Below are 22,912 nucleotides of genomic sequence, written 5' to 3'. Positions count from 1 at the left end.
GACTCTGGAGCAGTGGAAACGCGTTCTCTGGAGTGATGCATCAAGCTTTTCCATCTGGCAGTCCGACGGACAAATCTGGGTTTGGCGGATGCCAGGAGAACGCTACCTGGCTAAATGCATAGAGCCAACTGGAAAGTTTGGTGGAGGAGGAATAATGGTCCAGGGCTGTTTTTCATGGTTCGGGCAAGGCCCCTTAGTTCCAGTGAAGGGAACTAACGCTACAGCATTCTAGACGATTCTGTGCTTCCAACTTTGTGGCAACAGTTTGGGGAAGGCCCTTTCCCGTTTCAGCATGACAATGCCCCCGTGCACAAAGCGGGGACCATACTGAAATGGTTTGTTGAGATCGGTGTGGAAGAACTTGACTGGCCTGCACAGAGCCCTGACCTCAACCCCATCGAACACATTTGGGATGAATTGGAACGCCGACTGCGAGCCAGGCCTAATCACCCAACATCAGTGCCCGACCTCACTAATGCTCTTGTGGCTTAATGGAAGCAAGTGTTCCAACATCTACGGGAAAGCCTTCCCGGAAGAGTCGAGGCTGTTACAGCAGCAAAGTGGGGGGACCAACTTCATATTAATGCCCATGAGATGTTCGACGAGCAGCTGTCCACATACACTACATGACCAAAAGTATCTGTACAACCTAACAGTACGTTCCATAACAGCAGTAAACTACATACCTTCACCAGCAGGCTCTGTGTGACTGTGTCGATGCGTCCTCTATCCGGTACGTTCACAATCTCATTGTTACAAGCAATGTGGGATTGGACAGCCTCTGCACTAACGGTCACATTCACAACCCCTACACACACATTGACAGACAGAGTGCGGCACAGGTTACACAACATCCAATACGGTGACTGAGAGAACACAACTCAGGTTGACATCCATTCTGCTGTTTGAACAGTTGAATGAAGACTGGCGACTTACCCAAGACAGAGGGTGCTATTGTCCAACTGAAGGTCTTTTGTCCATTGGCACACAAGCATGATGAGTACTGGACATTATTCAGGGATGTGAGAGTGTAGTCTAAAGAGTGAGCCGGAATTACAGAAACCTGCCAAATAGGAACAATTGTAAGAAAAAATGGAAAACCCAAGAATGATACCCTATGTGTAATAAAACACTGACTAGGCAAACTGCAACAAAACAAAACACAAGAAACTCATGAAACAACTCAAGAAACGATCAGGATGCAGTGTCGTACCATGATGCACTTAGACAGGTAGTTGAACACAGAGGCCTTCAGCTCAAAGTGCTCTCCACGGAGGATGGAGTAGGGCAGGGTGAGCTCTAGGAAGAAGGGCTGGAAGACAGTGATCTCCACCGGAGGAGCTAGACCAAAGCCGCCAGGGGCCAGGCAGAAGGCCTCTGTCTCCCAGGTGGTGATGGTGTCTGGGACCGTGAGGAACACGTCTGCTGATCCAGACTCCCTGTAATACAGAGGTCAGAGTTCAAACAGAAAGCAACTAAGTGTCCCATAGAGAACAATGGAGTATGACTTTACAAATTCTTTGAACACTGTTTATTTTTCATAATTCTTTATGTATTTAAGGTTAATCTAAGTCCGAGTCCGATTGAGGTCAGAGGACCTCTTCCCTGAGAGAAATCGGGCATAGGGGAGAGTGGGGCAAGTTGAGCCAAATGGGGTAAGTTTAGCCACTACTGTTTCTTGGAAACCACACACAAAATTAATCATTTGACCAAATAGTTAGGAAGAGGTCATTATTTCATGGAGTCTTTGAAGGAAGAAACCACATGATGCTTGTATCTAAACCAAAGTAGATAATTTAAAGATTGTTCTATACATCAGTTGGGGTCTCTATAAGCTTCAACTTGAGGTCCTAAACCTAGCATGGCATTGCTTCCTTGTAGCTGTATGGGCTAATCTACTCAAAACATATGCCTTGGGGTAAGTTTAGCCAAGGGTTGAGCCAATGGCAAGTTAAGAAAATTGTAGTGTTTTCATTCCAGGTGTAAAGCAAGGCAATGGTAAAAGTGTTTACAAAAGTTTGTCAGGTGTTAAGCGTGTGTTAAAAGATGTTTAACAAAAAAGCCATTGTGATTGTGTTGAATTGTGTTTGGGTAATAAATATAGACATGGTTTTAAAAAGGTAGTGGTACTATTTCATTCAGTACAGAAATTTGTAAGGGCTTAACTTACCATGTCCCGGGCTCAACTTACCCCATACCCGGGGTAAGTTGTGCCAAGAGACCACTTATTTTTTGGACAAGCTATGTTTTCAAAACTGTATTGTTTACATGAATTCTGATTATTTCCAGGGATACACAACATCCAGAAATATATGTAAATGTTTGTTAGAAAGAATACTATAATTTCCTTGATGAAGTAATACTGAATGTAAAAAATGGCTCAACTTACCCCAATCTCCCCTACTCTGTAATACACCTTAATTATTAAAGAGGTACAGGTTCCTAATCTACACAACTACTGTATGTGTTGATATTAGGCAAGAGCTAAGAGGGCTTTCACCCGAAGTTAGCCTCACTGTGCAGTGCACTTACCCAACTTCCACAAGATCCCATATCCATGTCTCGGGGAAGAACGTACGGACCGTCTCTATGGGTGGCGGAGGTGGAGCGGCACCAAATCCGACACTGGGTGCTCCATGAAGTCCAGTTTGAGGAAATCCCAGACCCGCTGCACCCGGTCTAAGTCTGGACATTGTCATAGAGTAGGGAGTGTAGCCTACCAATAAAACAAAACATAGTCATCATTATTCTGGTGTTAGAATGAGCCTGGTCAAACCAAAAGCCATGCATTTCCCAAGATTCACTGAATACTTCTGGCAATGACGAGAGTAAGCAGTGGTAAGGAGGATATCTCACCATAGGGCTGGTAGTACTGTCGCCCCTTGTAACTGAGGCAGAAAGGTACTCTTAATACCAGATTAGTTGCCAACTTCAGTCCCAGTTTCTAGAAATGTTAGATAAAAAACAAGAGAGCTCAATATTAATTTATATCTCTGAGTTCTATGTTTCTATTCTGTATGTATTTTTTAGCCTCAAACAGGGTAGTTTAGCAATTCATAATTTAAGAAGACGTACGCATGGTAACAGTATGGTAACTGATTCTTACGAGAGAGGAAAAGAGGTTTCAAGTTAAGAGAAAACAGAAGTTACCTGAAAAACTTCATGAGGATGATTTTTCTCCTCAGATGGTCCATTTGGGAATGGCATTACATATCTCCTTGGTCTTACACGTAAACATGCTACTGGATCTTCAAGCTCGTAGGGAATGTATGTTGTCTCCTTGACTGGTAACAAAGCAAATATCTGGAATGGGATAATGAGGAGACGTGACATGACCTTGTTCATTGGGCACCAAACAGAAGAAAACAGACTGAAACGGGGAGGGATCACTTGGACTTGCTAAACGTCTTTAACCCTCATACTACCGACTGGGGTAATTTTGACCCCAGAGGCATATTTTTTATCTTAGCCCAAATGTGGTTTATTCAATTCTTTAAATGTTTCATGATTTTGACAATCAACTTGTTCTTCATAAATCTAAATTATTGTTTAGTGTTTCTGTATCAATATAGACTTTTGGGTCATTTTGACCCCAGCCCAAAACACCTAATTCTGCCTATAGAAATGAGATCTATAGGACCTTTATTATAATATTTTTCTCTGTAGACATAATAATAAATTATCCATACCACCAGAGGGTGGAGGGAGACCTGTATCAATGATTTTGACAAGATATACAGATAATCTGCAGAGCTATAGTTCCAAATGTACTTGCCTAAGATTGTACTTTTTTACGCCACATATTTTATGTATGTGTACAAAACCAAAATTACTTGACTTTTCTGCATATAAAAATCTGCCACTAGTATATTATTATTATTATTATTTATTATTTGTCATTTAGCAGACGCTCTTATCCAGAGCGACTTACATGAGCAATTAGGGTTAAGTGCCTTGCTCAAGGGCACATCGACAGATCTTTCACCTAGTCGGCTCGGGGATTAGAACCAGCGACCTTTCGGTTACTGGCACAACGCTCTTAACCACTAAGCTACCTGCCGCCCCGTATAAAAAGTCTGCCAATGGTCTAAATACTGGATAGAACTGCAATACTGAACTTAGGTACACTCTGAATCTACACAGAGAGCTGTATAGGTGTGTAATCTCAGAAAAGTTTCTCTGGAGATATAATATTAAGTTATACATATCCTCAGAGGGTGGAGGGGGGACCCGTAGCAGTGATTTTGACAAGATAGACAGAAATGAAGCACCTTATGTGCTCGGCTATGTTTATATCGTTTTTATCACATAAATATGACTAAATTAGTATTTACTTCAAAATTCTAAAATCGAAATAATGCTGTAATCAAATTATGGTAAATTGTCTTTTTAGTACTTATGTGGATTATACGTTGGAAAAAGCAGGAAAAATATATATTTTCGTTTGACAGAATATTACATTTATAAAAAATTTATACATAACATTATTGAAATGTCTAATGATGTTTTGATAGCAATTAAGTTGATATTTTGCTATGATTGTTATTTTTCCCAATAGTTTCTTCTTGGGGTCAAAATGTCCCCAGTTGGTAATCCATGTAAGTAAAATACAGTGCTTTCGGAGAGTATTCAGACCCCTTGACTTTTTCCACATTTCTTTAGGTTACAGCCTTATTCAATCTACACACAATACCCCATAATGACAAAGCAAAAACAGGTTTTTAGAAATGTTTGCTAATATACACTACCGGTCAAAAGTTTTAGAACACCTATTCATTCAAGGGTTTTTCTTTCTTTTTACTATTTTCTACATTGTAGAATAATAGTGAAGACATCAAAACTATGAAATAACACATATGGAATCATGTAGTAACCAAAAAAGTGTTAAACAAATCAAAATATATTTTATATTTGAGATTTTTCAAATAGCCACCCTTTGACTTGATGACAGCTTTGCACACTCTTGGCATTCTCTCAACCAGCTTCATGAGGTAGTCACCCCTTGAATGAGCAGGTGTTCCAAAACGTTTGACCGGTAGTGTATAAAATAAAATAAAAAAAGGAAATATCACATTTACATAATTATTCAGACCCTTTACTCAGTACTTTGTTGAAGCACCTTTGTCAGCGATTACAGCCTTGAGTCTTCTTGGGTATGACGCTACAAGCTTGGCACACCTGTATTTGGGGAGTTTCTCCCATTCTTCTCTACAGATCCTCTCAAGCGCTCTCAGATTGGATGAGGAGCGTTGCTGCACAGCTATTTTCTGGTCTCTCCAGAGATGTACGATCGGGTTCAAGTCCGGGCTCTGGCTGGGCCACTCAAGGACATTCAGAGACTTGTCCCGAAGCTACTCCTGCGTTGTCTTGGCTGTGTGCTTAGAGTCATTGTCCTATTGGAAAGTGAACCTTCGCCCCAGCCCAAGGTCCTGAGCGCTCTGGAGCAGGTTTTCATCAAGGATCTCTCTGTACTTTGCTATGTTCATCGTTGATCTCGATTCTGACTAGTCTCCCTGTCCCTACTACTGAAAAACATCCTCACAGCATAATGCTGCCACCATCATGCTTCACCGTAGGGATGGTGCCAGATGGTGCCAGACGTGACGCTTGGCATTCAGGCCAAAGAGTTTAATCTTGGTTTCATCAGACCAGAGAATCTTGTTTCTCATGGTCTGAGAGTCTTTAGGTGCCTTTTGGCAAACTCCAAGCGGGCTGTCATGTGCCTTTTACTGAGGAGTGGTTTCTGTCTGGCCACTCCACCATAAAGGCCTGATTGGTGGAGCGCTGCAGAGATGGTTGTCCTTCTGGAAAGTTTTCCCATATCCACAGTGGAACTCTAGATCTCTGTCAGAGTGACCATTGGGTTCTTGGTCACCTCCCTGACCAAGGCCCTTCTCCCCCGATTGCTCAGTTTGTCCAGGCGGCCAGCTCTAGGAAGAGTTTTGGTGGTTCCAAACTTCTTCCATTTAAGACTGATGGAGGCCACTGTGTTCTTGAGGACCTTCAATGCTGCAGACATTTTTGGGTACTCTTCCCCAGATCTGTGCCTCAACACAATCCTGTCTCTGAGCTCTACGGACAATTCTTTCGACCTCATGGCTTGGTTTTTGCTTGGACATGCACTGTCAACTGTGGGACCTTATATAGACAGGTGTGTGCCTTTCCAAATCATGTCCAATTAAGTTGTAGAGACATCTCAAGGATGATCAATGGATGCACCTGAGTTCAATTTCAAGTCTCATAGCAAAGGGTCTGAATACTTATGTAAATAAGGCATTTATGTTGTTTTTTTAATACATTTGCAAAAAATTCTAAAAACCTGTTTACGTTTTGTCATTATGGGGTATTGCGTGTAGATTGCTGAGGATTTGTATTTATTTAATCCGTTTTAGAGTAAGGCTGTAACGTAACAAAATGTGGAAAGAGTCAAGGGGTCTGAATACTTTCCGAAGGCACTGTATGTTAGTAGTTTGAGGGTTAAAATTGCACTAATAAACACAACCCAGACTATTAACTAATTAAGTTCCAATAGGGAGGTGCTTTCCAGTTACTGAGATTCAATAAAAAGTGGATCTCAATGCAGAGAATGCGTGCCATTGCCTTTGATGAAAGCACACCAAATGGCCCACTGTGAACAGACCCACTCCAAGTCTGCTATTGTCACTTCTTATTCCTCTGAAGCTGGTTGTATTGTATTGTTTATATGGTGGTGACAACAGCGCCGGAGAAGATGGCTGCCGTTTTACAGCCCTCTAACCAATTGTACTATTATGTGTGTTTTTCCGCGTTATTTGTAATTTATTTTGTACATAATGTTTCTGCCATTGTCTCTTATAACCAAAAAGAGCTTCTGGATATCAGGACAGCGATTACTCACCTCGTATTGGACGAATATTTTTTCTTCAACGAGGCGGCCGCGAAGGATATCATACAGACACCCGACAAGGCCCAAATCCCCGTCATTCGCGTGAGGAAGAGACGGAGATATCGTGGACGTAGATCGGGGTGCCTTGTAAGGATCCGACGGCGAGTGAGTAAACTGCCTCTTCCATCAATCCTATTAGCCAACATTCAATCATTTGAAAATAAATAGGATGATTTAAGATTACGGTTATCCTACCAACGGGACATTAAAAACTGTAATATCTTATGTTTCACCGAGTCGTGGCTGAACGACGACATGGATAACATACAGCTAGCGGGCTATACGCTACATCGGCAGGATAGAACGGCTGACTCCGGTAAGACAAGGGGTGGCGGTCTGTGTATATTTGTAAACAACAGCTGGTGCACAAAATCAAATACTAAGGTTTTGCTCGCCTGAGGTAGAGTATCTTATGATAAGCTGTAGACCACACTATTTACCAAGAGAGTTTTCATCTATATTTTTCATAGCTGTCTATTTACCACCACAAACCAATGCTGGCATTAAGATTGCACTGAATGAGTTGTACAAGGCCATAAATCAACAGGAAAACGCTCATCCAGATGCAGCGCTCCTAGTGGCCGGGGACTTTAATGCAGGGAAACTTAAATCCGTTCTACCTAATTTCTACCAGCATGTTAAATGTGCAACCAGAGGAAAAAAAACTCTAGACCACCTTTACTCCACACACAGAGACGCATACAAAGCTCTCCCTCGCCCTCCATTTGGCAAATCTGACCATAACTCTATCCTCCTGATTCCTGCTTATAAGCAAAAACTAAAGCAGGAAGCACCAGTGACTCGGTTAATAAAAAAGTGGTCAGATGACGCAGATGCTAAGCTACAGGACTGTTTTGCTAGCACAGACTGGAACATGTTCCGGGATTCTTCAGACAGCATTGAGGAGTACACCACATCAGTCACTGGCTTCATCAATAAGTGCATCGATGATGTCGTCCCCACAGTGACCGTACGTACATACCCCAACCAGAAGCCATGGATTACAGGAAACATCCGCACTGAGCTAAAGGGTAGAGCTGCCGCTTTCAAGGAACGGGACTCTAACCCGGACGCTTATAAGAAATCCCGCTATGCCCTCCGACGAACCATCAAACAGGCAAAGAGTCAATACAGGACTAAGATTGAATCGTACTACACTGGCTCTGACGCTCTGTCGGATGTGGCAGGGCTTGAAAACTATTACAGACTACAAAGGGAAGCACAGCCGTGAGCTGCCCAGTGACACAAGCCTACCAGACGAGCTAAACCACTTCTATGCTCGCTTCGAGGCAAGCAACACTGAAGCATGCATGAGAGCACCAGCTGTTCCGGATGACTATGTGATCACGCTCTCCGTAGCCGATGTGAGTAAGACTTTTAAGCAGGTCAACATTCACAAGGCCGCAGGGCCAGACGGATTACCAGGACGTGTACTCCGAGCATGTGCTGACCAACTGGCAAGTGTCTTCACTGACATTTTCAACATGTCCCTGACTGAGTCTGTAATACCAACATGTTTCAAGCAGACCACCATAGTCCCCGTGCCCAAGGACTCTAAGATAACCTGCCTAAATGACTACCGACCCGTAGCACTGACGTCTGTAGCCATGAAGTGCTTTGAAAGGCTGGTCATGGCTCACATCAACAGCATTATCCCAGAAACCCTAGACCCACTCCAATTTGCATACCGCCCCAACAGATCCACAGATGATGCAATCTCTATTGCACTCCACACTGCCCTTTCCCACCTGGACAAGAGGAACACCTACGTGAGAATGCTATTCATTGACTACAGCTCAGCATTCAACACCATAGTGCCCTCTAAGCTCATCACTAAGCTAAGGATCCTGGGACTAAACACCTCCCTCTGCAACTGGATCCTGGACTTCCTGACGGGCCGCCCCCAGGTGGTAAGGGTAGGTAACAACACATCTGCCACACTGATCCTCAACACGGGGGCCCCTCAGGGGTGCGTGCTCAGTCCCCTCCTGTACTCTCTGTTCACCCATGACTGCATGGCCAGGCACGACTCCAACACCATCATTAAGTTTGCCGACGACACAACAGTGGTAGGCCTGATCACCGACAACGATGAGACAGCCTATAGGGAGGAGGTCAGAGACCTGGCCGTGTGGTGCCAGGACAACAACCTCTCCCTCAACGTGACCAAGACAAAGGAGATGATTGTGGACTACAGGAAAAAAAGAGGACTGAGCACGCCCTCATTCTCATCGACGGGGCTGTAGTGGAACAGGTTGAGAGCTTCAAGTTCCTTGGTGTCCACATCACCAACGAACTATCATGGTCCAAACACACCAAGACAGTTGTGAAGAGGGCACGACAAAGCCTATTCCCCCTCAGGAGACTGAAAAGATTTGGCATGGGTCCTCAGATCCTCAAAAAATTCTACAGCTGCACCATCGAGAGCATCCTGACTGGTTACATCACCGCCTGGTATGGAAACTGCTTGGCCTCCGACCGCAAGGCACTACAGAGGGTGGTGCGTACGGCCCAGTACATCACTGGGGCCAAGCTTCCTGCCATCCAGGACCTCTATACCAGGCGGTGTCAGAGGAAGGCCCTCAAAATTGTCAAAGACTCCAGCCACCCTAGTCATAGACTGTTCTCTCTGCTACCGCACGGCAAGCAGTACCGGAGTGCCAAGTCTAGGTCCAAACGACTTCTCAACAGCTTCTACCCCCTAGCCATAAGACTCCTGAACAGCTAATCATGGCTACCCGGACTATTTGCACTGCCCCCCCACCCCATCCTTTTTTACGCTGCTGCTACTCTGTTAATTATTTATGCATAGTCACTTTAACTCTACCCACATGTACATATTACCCCAACTACCTCAACTAGCCGGTGCCCCCGCACATTGACTCTGCAACAGTACCCCCCTGTATATATAGCCTCCCTACTGTTATTTTATTTTACTTCTGCTCTTTTTTTTCTCAACACTTTTTTTGTTGTTGTTTTATTTTTACTTTTTTTGTAAAAAATAAATGCACTGTTGGTTAAGGGCTGTAAGTAAGCATTTCACTGTGATGTCTGCACCTGTTGTATTCGGCGCATGTGACCAATACAATTTGATTTGATTTGATTTGATTTGATGACTGTTGATATTCACTACAGCAAGCTCTGTTACCTTGTCAACATCCAGCCTCTTCCCTGGCTCCATGATGTGAACACTCTTGTCTACAGCGCTGAGGCCACAGAGGGAGCCGGGCTGGGCCGAAAGCTGCAGGGTGTTCTCCTCCCCTGGGACCGCTTTTGAGGGTGAGAACTCCACCGACACCTGGCACACATTAAATACATAAGTGTACATTATACACCTTTACACAATGTATGATATCTATGTGCATGGAAATACCTGACACTTTTTATACCTTCCATAAAATGATCACAATATGTTTGTGATGTGCAGTCACTGAGGATATGACTAACTCAGAGACGCATGCACACATACACACACACCTTGTGCCTGAAGCATTTCTCAGTGGGGAAGTTCATGCTGTGGGCGATGACAGTCTCACTGGGTAGCATACTGTACACCAGGACCTGTATCACTGGCGCCATCTCTGGAACCACTGCCAACTTCAAGTTGACTTCACCCTCAGTTACTGCAAAGCAAGAGCATGTCACACTATCATTGTCATCAAGCACCTTCCAGTACGTTCATAATTACTTCATGAAACTCCCTCACCAGGACTCCCCTGCTGCACGGTAACCTTCATATGTCCATGCTGAACTATTGCCCCTCTGGATAAGGCCTGGAGGAGGGAAAAACAGTTATCCCATCAAGTCAGCAAGAAGGAGATGATGAGGAGTATTGGTGTTGTATAGGGACATCCTTCCTTTGAAGGTGAGAGGCTGGGACTAGGTCTGAAATAACCCAGGTCAAAAGTAGTGCACTAGGGAATAGGGTGCCATTTTGGATGCAGTGTGGGTTATCAGGATGTAACAACTTGTTCCTGGTTCTACTCACCAGGTAGATGACATCCACGGAGCCCTTTGGGACGGTCTCCCCTACGATGGCGTACTGGATGGTGATTGACACTTCCTCCCCACATGCCAGTGGTTTCTCCATCTTCTGAATAGCCAGAGAGCTGGACGTTTTACTGTGAGGGGCAGTGGGCTGGATCAGTGAGAGTATGTGTTGCCCTCTGTTGAAATAGGGGACTCCGTATCTAGTGTTCTCCATTTGTGGTGTGTTGCTTACCTGGGGGAAGAAAAAGTCTAACGAATCCCAAATCGACCTTTAGACCCTATGCCATATACACTTGTGGAGATCTGAGAGGATTAGTTTTTTAAATGTATTTTTGTAATATTTTATTTGACAGGTGTAAGCAATAGAGTATGTCAACATCTCCTCCTTGCTTTGAGAGGATTTGACAGGTGTAAGCAATATGCCAACATCTACACCTTGCCCTATGATAGGCTAGGTGGAAGTTTAACCAGATTGTTTGTTATACAAATGGAATTTGCCGCAGCTGGCTTGGACACATTTTATCAGAATCTCTTGCCAGGTTACCCCAACTTGACAGCCCTCGTTGCAAAACTGTTGTGCATGTTTGGAACCACATATCTTTGTGAGTAAGTTTTCTCTGTAATGAGCATAAATAAAACAAAGCTGCGCTCAAGGCTCACGCACAAGCACTTGAATCACATCCTGAAGTTGGCTGCCACTCAGGATGTGACGCCTGACATTGATGCGCTGATGAAAGCTAAAAGATGCCAGGTATCAGGAGTCAAATAAACTATGCAACCCCACTTAAAGTGCTGCATGAGACAACCTGATATAGTTCTGTGATCTGTGATATACTTCTGTGAATCACTGAGGCATTGTGTGTTTGTGTGTTCTGTGTCCTCAGAACTTTCAAATAACTTGAGGTGTTTTATGATTAATAGTGATGTTGTGCTTTTGGACACACTGTCCTCAGGCTGCAGCTTTATGTTTATATGTTTTTATGTTGATGTGCTATTGTTTTTAATTGATTTTCTTTTATTTGTATATTTATCCTATTCTTGACTCTGTGGTTCTTGCACTTGTTTGGGGAACAGGATTTCATTATTTGTATCTACATTTCTGCCTGAGAAATGACACCCTGATATAGTTCTGTGATCTGTAAACAGTTCTGTTAATCACTGAGGCATTGTGTGTTTGTGTGTTCTTTTTCTTTAGAATTTTCAAATAAACTTGAGGTGTTTTATGATTAATAGTGATGTTGTGCTTGTACTATTTTGGACACACTGTCCTCAGGCTCCAGCTTTATGTTTTATGTTGATCGTATTAAAACAAAGAAAACTATCTGAAGTTGTTGTTTTTAAGTTATATATACCATGATTTTACCGGTCTGGCCCACTTGGGAATAGATTTTCCTCCATGTGGCCCCTGAGCTAAAATGAGTTTGACACCCCTGCCCTAGGGTGTAGGGTCAATGGGGTGAGTTGGGATCTTCAGAGTCTCAGAGTCTGATAGATTCATTATTCATGACTAATTATTACACTCTGAAACTGTGTGAGATGTGTTAGAATCTACTACCTGGTAATGTGTGAGTGTAGGACCAGTAAAGATTATGACATTGTGCTACTATTTAGCAATGTGAGTAAGAGTTAGGCCAGACAACAAAGGTGAAGGAGAACTGTCTACAGGCAACTGAGAAACCAAGATAACTGAGGAATTTAGGGAGGAGAGAAACTGTTAGGCTTTTTAAGGAGTATGAAATATGGTGCAGGATATTGTGAGGCAGGCTATGTGTGTATGCATGTGTGGGTGTGTGTATGTATGTGTGTGTGTATGTGTATGTGTATGTGTGTGTGACCTAATGGTTAGGAGAGCAGTTTTAAAGTGGAAAACTACAGCCCGCCTCCAGAGAGGAGGGATTTTTGTATGACGTGTGAGTATAAAAGATGGACTCTGAAATTGTGATGGCAGAATTCTCAATGAATAAATCTCTGACTATGCAGACCGGGACTCTGTCCGTTTCTTGAACCTTTTGGGAGACGCACAGAGACACTGAAATAGTTTGTTAAATAATTCTCATAACAGAGTCTTTCAAAACCTAGAAGGAATCATACTTACTATGAGGTTAATATTCTCTTTGGGCATACTGGTTGTGTTGAGGGAGAAACTGGCAATACCATGACTGTCCGTGGTTAGGTTCTGGAGACGATGTGAGGACCAGCCTTTCTTCTCCAACAGGTAGACTAACATGTCAGAGAAAGGTGTGTTGTTGTAGTGAACAACGTTTATCTGATGAAAAAGGGGGGAAAGTTCTATGAAGTGATGCTACATGTGTCACTGTTACCTACCATTGGTAGTTAGGTAAACAGGAATGTCAAAGAGCAAATGGCATCCACAATTCAACAAAGTTCAAGAAACAATAACACTCGATTTGGACTTACCTTGCCCTCAATAATTGCTCCATGCTCATAGATTTTGGGTGTGTCGACAAATGTGAGTTTTCCAATCACATAGGAGAGCCCTATGTGTTTTTTCTTTGACTGTGTAATACCTGTCAAAGGAATAGAAATGAAAATAGCATGGTTTATTTCACAACCACACGTGCCACCATGATGCACAATGGCAGTTCACAATGCAGAAGCTGAATTCCAGTGCAGCTTACTCAAAATATTAAAAACATGATTACAAATAGAAGACATTCATAAAAACAGTATAATATCATATGATGATTTAGCACCGAAGGTCAAACAGACAGGTCTTTCCAATCTTCATGATCTAATTAAACATGCAATATTGACGTTATGTCTTTCACTCTCAAGACAAACAAAACAGTTTTCATTTCAGGCAAATGATGTCATCACTTTTCCCAACTCCAAATTCTTGAGATGAATGACTTGCCTGTCCCCTCCTCCTCTACTGTTGCGTTAAAACTAAGCTTGTCTATGAGCATTTTCTGGCCAGCATTCTTTGTGAAAATGGATATGTTGAAGACATGAGAAGCACAGCCAGTTTGATCCATCTGGGAAAAGCAAGCAAAAGCCCACACATTAAGAACTGATTTAAATGAATTTAACCACATCACATTAAAATGTAATGTGATGTGAAAACAATTATATTGATGATAGTTTCTTCAGGAAAGCATACAGACCTCTATTGACTCTTTGTGGCAGGGGGGTGTATAATCAGGAACTCCTTGTGGGTTTTTCTCATCAATTATTATTGGTATCAAGACATTGTTCCTTAAAGGTCGGCACAACTGTACCTCTGCTTTACCAGGTACAGGCTGTCCGTACGTGTATCTGATTTAAATTCATAATAACACACAAACATATCAAAACACATAAAGTATAATACATTTCCTACATAAAGAGACATACCATAGTATAAGCATCATATGAGACATTATAAAGGCTCATACATGCGTGCTTATAACACATTATAATGCTTTAAACCTGCAGGCTTTTAAGTCAAGTGTTTTAAACATTGTCAATGGATCTAGACCAGTATTCATGAAGCTTATACATTTTACATTTATGTCATTTAGCAGACGCTCTTATCCAGAGAGACTTACTGTTAGTGAGTGCATACATTTTTATTTTTTATACTGGAATCGAACCCACAACCCTGGCGTTGCAAATGCCATGCTCTACCAACTGAGCTACATCCCTGCCGGCCATTCCCTCCCATACCCTGGACGACGCTAATGACTGATCTAGGATCAGTTTTAACTTTTGGATCACATGTACAGGAGGGGCCTGATCCTAGGTCAGCAATCCTACTCTGAGATGCTTTATGAATACGGTCACAGCTGTTCATGTACATGCCACTGTCCCAAACCTTTGAAGTCTCAGGGACTCATAAGAGCAGTTTATTACATTGAGCAAGAGAAAAGTACATTTCTTAAAGAAAACATGCGTGTTTGCTAGCTTGTCTTGAGAATTTACAGTGCCTTGCAAAAGTATTCAACCCCCTTGGCGTTTTTTTTATTTTGTTGCATTACAACCTGTAATTTAAATGACATTTTATTTGGATTTCATGTAATGGACATACACAAAATAGTCCAAATTGGTCAAGTGAAATGATAAAAATAACTTGTTTAAAAAAAGTATACAAAATAAATAACGGAAATGTGATGCGTGCATGTGTATTCACCCCCTTTGCTATGAAGCCCTTAAATAAGATCTGGTGCAACCAATTACTTTCAGAAGTCACATAATTAGTTAAATAAAGTCCACCTGTGTGCAATCTAAGTGTCACATGATCTGTCACATGATCTCAGTATATATACACCTGTTCTGAAAGCCCCCAGAGTCTGCAACACCACTAAGCAAGAGGCACCACCAAGCAAGCGGCACCATGAAGACCAAGGAGCTCTCCAAACAGGTCAGGGACAAAGTTGTGGAGAAGTACAGATCAGGGTTGGGTTATAAAAAAATATCTGAAACTTTGAACATCCCACGGAGCACCATTAAATCCATAATTATCAAATGGAAAGAATATGGCACCACAACAAACCTGCCAAGAGAGGGCCGCCCACCAAAGCTCCACAGCTTGTCTGGCGCAAACCCAACACCTCTCATCACCCCGAGAACACCATGGTGGTGGCAGCATCATGCTGTCGGGATGGGGGGTGAATACTTTCGCAAGGCACTGTATGGTTGTGAAATAAGTTATAGTAGTGGTAGTGACTGCAGTAGTAAATGTAGGAGTCAAATTTGTGACTGTGGCAGTAGTAGTAGTAGTGATCGTAGTAGTAGAAGTAGTAGTAGAAGTGACAGCAGTATTAATGGTATTAGTAGTGACTGGTAAATGGTAGAATTAAGCTGTATTGAAGCAATATAAATCTGAAATCCAAAATGTACTATTCTAGTCTATGGAGCTCTGTGCAAGCTTTGAGCTTTGAGTAAACACACTAATTAGTCATTAGCTGTCATTACCTAGACCTGGGTTCAAATACTTATTTTCTGTGCATGAGTATTTTCAAATATTGTGGCCAAATCAACTACTTCTATTTGAAGTATTTGAAAGTATTTTCATATAATTTCCTTGTTTCCAAATACCTTATTTTAAATACCTCTAGGACCAAGCAGACCTGGGTTCAAATGCATGGGGTATTTAAATATTAGTATTTGAAAAACACTTGTCTGTGTATTTGAGTATTTTGTAACTACAGTGCATTGCAAAACGGCGATAGTGTCGACTCACGTTGCACACACTTTCACTTTATACTCCTCTTGGACAATGCTGATCTCATCGGTGAGGTTAATTTTGATCTCAAACTTCGGTAAAACTAGAAATAAACGAACAGAATTCAACTCATTAAGGTTCCAGGATTGTGATGCATTGATTCAACTGCCAGAGCCATAACATTACCTAGCATGAAAAGTAAAAGAACAAAGCACAACCTACCATACTTTTCTACCTTGAAGTGATGGGATATTTTGTTTTCACCAATCCACACTACAATGGTATAAGATCCTACGCGTGCTTCAGAGTTGAGGGGGTGAGAAAGCTGCAGAATGTTGCCACTAGACGTAGTATTGACCCACTGTCCAATCCTGTTGTGATGAACATCCTGTGGGTTCATAGAACAAGAGGCACGTTGAGCAGGGCACAACATTGTGGAATGTTCAGATAGAAGTACACTCTTAGAAAAGAGGGTTCCAAAGGGGTTATTCGGCTCTCCCCATAAGAGAACCCTTTTTGGTTCAAGGTAGAACCATTTTGGTTCCAGATAGAACCCTTTTGAGTTCCACATAGAACCCTTTTGGGTTTCATTTAGAATGCTCTGTGGAAAGGGTCCTACGTGGAACCCAGAAGTGTTCTATCTGGAACCAAAATGGTTCTACCTGGAACCAAAAAGGGTTATTCAAAAGGTTCTCCTATGAAGACAGCCGAATAACCATTTTAGGTTCCAGATAGCACTTCTTATTTTTTATTTTTTTTTATTTTTTTTTGCACCTTTGTAGATGTAGGTTATGTAGGCCAAACATCCCTGTCTGACGTGTAGAATAAAGAGTCTCGTCAGTTCTATTCATGATATTTCTATCTGCAACGTTCCGAAGTTTGCTTAATGAAGGTGGCCCAGATGTGATCACATAAAGCTGATAGGAAATATTTAGCTAACTTCTATGTGGAAATTAATGATGACCTACCTAGCTGGTGGAGTCATCGTCTTATCATGTAGTATTTAGTGATAGTCATCATAAAGTAACAGACTAATAAGGGTCTTACCTCAAGTTCCACAACATTGTACTGCGAAGAGCAAAGACAAGATATTGGTTAATGTTTTATGAATAACTCTAATTTCCCCAAAAAATCTACAGAGGAGCATAGCAGATGTATACAAGTGTAGGAAGTAGGCAGGCAATTGGCTTTGTCTCTTCAAGTAGACATCACATGTAGCATTTGCATCTGACTGGGACTCTAACATCAATTTAGTAGATCAACTCAATCTCAGGAATGAAAATCCCATACATTCCAATCTGACCTATATGAAATTGAAAACCCCATGTCCTGTGGTAAATGCTTGAGGACCTTCAAATCAGCCCACGCAGGTTTGTTTAGAAAAACTCTGCAGACATGTACTTTTGCCCTAAGTGCTATGTGTCTCAACTGTTTGTGTAGTCTGATCAAACAGACAACACAGGCTAAAAATCAAACCTTCAGAGATTTTGATTTTGCCCAATAGTTTCCCATTCCCAAGTCTTATTGTTCAGGGAGTACTGACGAGACATGTATGACATGTGGTGGCTAGTTGAGTGCTGAATTTAAATAGGCATTTACAGTATACTGTACATAATAATCCTTGTCCGAACCAGGATGGCCAATAGGGCAGGAGCCTATCTCCTGTTTCTGTAGCGTGAGGCAGCCTGGACAGAACGCTAGTCTATCACGGGGGCGATTTCTCACCTGAAAATGTTTTTGGTATCTCAGATTGTTCTGGCCATCCTCACATAGAAACTTAATTGGGAGGAAGAATGTTTAATATGCTTTTTACATTTGTATCGCAAACCATTTTTAAACAAAATCATGTTGAAAGTGGCCATTTTAGGCCTTTTTTAGACCTATACATGCTTCTTGTACGACTGTGATCCGTGAACCACACATGATAAAGACATCATCTTGGTATCATTATACTCCTTATAGTGTGCTTTAAAATATGGAGCATGCCTAGATTCTGAAATACAACTTTTCATGTTAATGTAATCTTCGTTAAAAATATTTATATGAATATCACATATAAATTTAGCTTATTTTTAGACATATTGTTTGGAACAATATACTCTTCAAACACGTCAAAATTACAGTGGGTGCTCTGCTACTTTGAAGATATGACCCATTTTATACATAGAAATTGACATTATAGGTCATTAACTAATCACATTCAGCAAATCACCAGCAGAGGGAGTACCCTTTGAATCCATTTTCCTATTCACTGTGTTGGTGTTGCTCATCAAATGTATCATAGCTTCAAAAGTAGCAGAGCACCCACTCTGGAAATTTGATGTACAGTACTTGTAGAGTATATCGTAAAAAAAAAAAAGTAAAACCATCATGGAGATGGGGATTGACTTCAGGAAGCGTCCCTCACCATCTCTCCCCCTTGAAATCAATGGCTCAGCTGTAAGCACGGCTGAGACATTCAAATTTTTGGGGACCATCATCTCCCACAACCTCAAGTAGGAGGACAACACAGCGATCACCAATAAGGCACACCAGCGGATGCAATTCTTAAGTCAGCTGAAGAAATTCAATCTCTCATGGACAATATTGATTCGGTTCTACACAACGATCATAAAGTCCATACTCAACCTCCTTGATCACTGTCTGGTTTGGGAATGCGTCTGCCCGGTCCAAGGGCAAATTGCAACAGATTGTCCGGTCTGCTGAGAGGGTCATCAGCTGCCACCTGCCCTCCATCAAGGTCCTGCACGTCTCCAGGGCAAGGACACATGCAGGTAAGATCATGGCCGACCCCTTCCACCCTTCCCTTCAAAGACTCCCCTGTGGCAAACGGTTCAGGTCAATCATGACCTCCCGCCACCTGTACAGCTTCTTCCCCCGGGCCATGGCCCTCACCAACCGGCCACCTGGTCCACAATGATCTTCTCATTCATGGACTATAAACTCTGCACTGCCCATCCACAGACTATACACCCTGCACTATCATCCTAGAACTGCACACTTCTCTTTGCACTTACTGCACAACCTCATATGTACTCTTTTCATATGCAGTGAGATCTGAAATCATTACCATACCTTGTGAGGATAATGGCACTGAACCTTTTTCTAAAATAATTTATGAGTAGGAGAACTTATTGGGAGGAATCTTAGACCATACCTCCATACAAACTCCTTCCAGATCCTTGATATCCTTCGTCTGCGCATATGGACTGCCCTCTACAATTTAAACCACATGTTTTCAATGGGTTTCAAGTCCGGAGACTAAGATGGCCATGCAAAATGTTGATTTTGTGGTAAATTAACAATTTCTTTGTGGATTTTGATGTGTGCCTGGGGTTATTGGCTTGTTGGGAGATCCATTTGTGGCTACATTTCAGCCTCTTGGCAGAAGCAACCAGTTGTTTTGGCTAAAATGTCCTGGTACTGGGTAAAGTTCATTATGCCGTTGACCTTAACAAGGGCCCCAGGATCAGTGGAAGAAAAATAGCCCCATAACATCAAAGATCCACCAGCATATTTTACAGTAGGTATGGGGTTATTTTCTGCTTATGCATCCTTATTTTGACGCCAAACCCACCACTGGTGTGCATGGCCAAAGAGCTCTATTTTCATGTCAGTATATTATAAATACAATATAGTATTTGAATGATTTATATCATACAGTCATTTTTGCTCATCTTTATCAAGGGTGTAATTAATTTCGGGCCCCAATGTACATATTTTCCCCACCTCAGATCATCCTGTAAAACAGTTTTTTATTTGTACATCTCTACACACATAATTTATAATGTTGGTCAGTTTTTATAGTGAAGCTTGTAGTTCTTAGCTTACGGTGTACATAGTGTACATACCACATGTGGATTTGTGTACCGCATGTGGATCTCTTCTAAGTATGTTGTCTGTAAAAAAACAATTAATAACATAAAAAAGTGTACTTTTGAGATTAATATTTTTAATGTTGAATAAATTAATGTGAGAATTTGTATTTCAGAATCTAGACATACTCCATAATTCAGAGCACACTATAAGGAGTATAATGACACCAATATGTGGTCTGTATCACGTACGGTTCATGGATCATAAAGTCTTTTTTGTCTTTTTTCATTTTCTTATTTTATTTATTTTTCTTCAAATGTTTATTTTATATTTTTTTGGGGGGTAGATCAGCTTAATATTGCAGATAGATTGTAACTTCTATCAATGTAATTGTCTGCATCACTTCCAATCCCCCATGTTTCTTTTAATATATACTCCCCTTTATTACTTTTCAACCCCGCCATCCTTTCCCTACTTGGAGTAAATTAGTGAACAACAATGCCCAGGCCTCTATTTCCAGCCTATACTTACTATCTACACCTTATCATAAAGTCTTACAGGAGGCATTAATATGTCTAAATAGGGCCTGAAATGGCCCCTTTGATCATGATTTTAAAAAAGGGGTTTGTGATACAAATGTATATCAAACATCCTTTCTTCCAATTAAGTTTATATGTGACAAGGGTTAGAATTGCCAGGACAATCTGAAATACAACAAATATTTTCTGGCCTCCCTGGTGTAATCATTGGGTTTAACCCTCATTCCATGTCCTTAATGGTGAGTGCTAAGCAGTGGGGCATCGGGTCTTATTTCATGAGTTTTTGGTATGACTCGAACACCCTACCTTCCAATCTCACGGCAGACACTCTAACCACAAGGCAACTGGGTTGGTTGGATGATGCTGTACACACCTGATTGCTATGTCTATCACAGTACTGTGATGTTGGGATACTTCTGATTCTTTTGTATTTGTGTTTTTTTTTTTTTACAGTGGAGATACTGATGTAAAGGAAAACCAAATAGGTAATTGTTTTCAACATTCAATGTTTCACATTTTCAACACTCACCAGCTGATTGACAGGGCTAAAACTGGTATCCAAGGTGATGACCCTAAAATTCACTGTAAGGAGACAATGACAAGACAAAGACAAACACTCAATGAGGATTTCAGAAAACAAACTATTTATAGGTACTCTGGATAACATGTTCAACCGTTGGTACTAAGGCCCCAATTAAATCAATTGCAGATAAAGGAAAACTGCACTGCGAGTTCGCTGAAAATATTTACAAAATCAATATCCAGTGATAATGTCCAGGAGAGGAACATCTTATAACATATGGTATGACAGTTCAAACTTCGTTCCAGCGTACGTATTCTGAGTGAACCCACAGCAGATTTTTTATTTATCTGCACCTGATGGTCCTCTTTCAAGTGTCTCTGGGATGACAGAGCAAACCATCATAGACACATACTACCACCTAATTGTCCTGTTTCTTAGCAAGCAGACTAATTGTGTACTGGCTCTGTGTAAAATTACCTGTTTGTCCCGGGTTGTAGATTGGTTTATCCGTTTGGACGAATGTCATCGGGCTGTACGGTTTGATCATGACCTTTCTCTCCTCTGTCGATAGAAAAGTTTCACCTCGAATCTCCACCTTAAATCTTTGCACTTCGTCACTCTTCACATGAGGGGCCTGTCAGGGATACAGAGGGCAACACACTGATTAACTAATGTACCAATAACATATAATACTACTGTGTGGCTCAGTTGGTAAGAGCGTGCTGCTAGCAACATCAAGATTGGGGGTTCAATTCCTGCAGGGATCACATAGGCTGTTGTGAGTTCCTTTTGATAAAAGTGTCTGCTAAGTGGCATATATTTTGTACAGTATATAAAAACATGCTTGCATCTGACCAAAACCAGGTAAAAATGTCAAGGCCAACTCCTTGATATTTCTAATTAAATATTATGTCATTGCACTAAAATTAAGAGATACATCACAAAGCTAAGAAGTATAGTACACTCTTATTGGAATGGTTCTGGATGTCGCCCAGTGCTGGGCTGACCTGAAACTGGAAGCAGTGGTGAAACTCTTGGTCAGAACTCTCTTGGAGAAGAATTTTGCTCTGCTCATCGGCAATCAGAGATATGGTCATGACCAGGGTCTCGTTGGGCTGCAGAAGGCTGGCACAAAGCTTGGCCTCTGAGCCTGCCTGGATCACTGCAGGAATGGCTACCATGTAAACCCTACAGAGAACATACACACGCATGCACACACAAACAAACACACAGGAATATCATTACAAAATGAGAGGGTACATAGGTGAAGTCCACAAAAAATTATATCTGCAGAAAGGGTAAATTAAAAACAGCTCTTAATCTGCTCTCTGAGAGCGAGAATGTTATACCAGAAGGAGATGCCACGTCTGATTATTCAATTTTAACTCTGATGACTGTGCAGATTTACTTACGGTCTGGGAGTTTCTTGACAGATACAAAGCCACTGAAAGCAGGCAAATATTATCCATCTCCAAACCTGAAGCCCAGGAGAAACCATGATTAAGGAGAAAATAATGAGTATTCCTACTGGCAAGACCTCCCTACTGCCATGTGCAGAGGAACTGCTGTAGCCAGGTTAAATGATTGAGGTAAAAGCCTTGTGAATGATTGACCAATTTGTGTCAATAGCAGTGCTTTGCAGTGTTGTGATTGGCAGATTCTCTGACTTCGGGACTACACATGCACCATTGTTCCAAGATGGCGTAGCAGTGCGGTCGCTTTTATTTTTCGTCCTGTGTAAATATCCCGTTTCTTGTTTTTTTGTCTATATTTCTAATTTTTTTACTTTCATTCTTTAACTAAATATACTTTCCTGCAACCCGCCTCACCCAACGTGGAAAGGATTCTATTATTTCTTTATAACTTTCATCAAGAACCGTAAGCTGAAAATAGTGGCTACCTGTTATTAGTCACCGTTAGCGTCTTCACCATTGTCCGTGGCCTACACTATCCAC

At 41.7% G+C, this 22,912-nt stretch overlaps 1 protein-coding gene across 1 annotated transcript in view; it reads right to left on the bottom strand.

Moving 5' to 3' along the window:
- Positions 1-22,517, bottom strand: part of LOC311105470 (alpha-2-macroglobulin-like) — a 32,455-nt gene extending 9,938 nt beyond the window's left edge. The window contains exons 1-21 of the mRNA XM_084147642.1: positions 22,370-22,517; positions 21,965-22,145; positions 21,435-21,591; positions 20,964-21,016; positions 17,127-17,147; positions 16,302-16,467; positions 16,098-16,182; positions 14,041-14,191; positions 13,791-13,911; positions 13,334-13,443; positions 13,011-13,181; positions 10,914-11,147; positions 10,632-10,698; positions 10,403-10,548; positions 10,074-10,223; positions 3,151-3,303; positions 2,857-2,944; positions 2,533-2,716; positions 1,214-1,439; positions 937-1,063; positions 687-808 (exon numbers count right to left, since the gene is read on the bottom strand). Of these exons, the coding sequence (XP_084003768.1) occupies positions 687-808; positions 937-1,063; positions 1,214-1,439; positions 2,533-2,716; positions 2,857-2,944; positions 3,151-3,303; positions 10,074-10,223; positions 10,403-10,548; positions 10,632-10,698; positions 10,914-11,147; positions 13,011-13,181; positions 13,334-13,443; positions 13,791-13,911; positions 14,041-14,191; positions 16,098-16,182; positions 16,302-16,467; positions 17,127-17,147; positions 20,964-21,016; positions 21,435-21,591; positions 21,965-22,145; positions 22,370-22,455 (2,799 nt within the window). The 5' untranslated portion in view covers positions 22,456-22,517. The remainder of the gene's footprint in view (positions 1-686; positions 809-936; positions 1,064-1,213; positions 1,440-2,532; positions 2,717-2,856; positions 2,945-3,150; positions 3,304-10,073; positions 10,224-10,402; positions 10,549-10,631; positions 10,699-10,913; positions 11,148-13,010; positions 13,182-13,333; positions 13,444-13,790; positions 13,912-14,040; positions 14,192-16,097; positions 16,183-16,301; positions 16,468-17,126; positions 17,148-20,963; positions 21,017-21,434; positions 21,592-21,964; positions 22,146-22,369) is intronic.
- Between the last annotated feature and the right edge of the window lie 395 nt (positions 22,518-22,912).

This window comes from Coregonus lavaretus (genome assembly GCF_964263955.1).
Source record: "Coregonus lavaretus genome assembly, chromosome: 30".
Classification (NCBI taxonomy): domain Eukaryota; kingdom Metazoa; phylum Chordata; class Actinopteri; order Salmoniformes; family Salmonidae; genus Coregonus; species Coregonus lavaretus.
The sequence above is the reverse complement of the archived record's forward strand: the minus strand, read 5'-3'. Positions and strand labels throughout refer to the sequence as shown.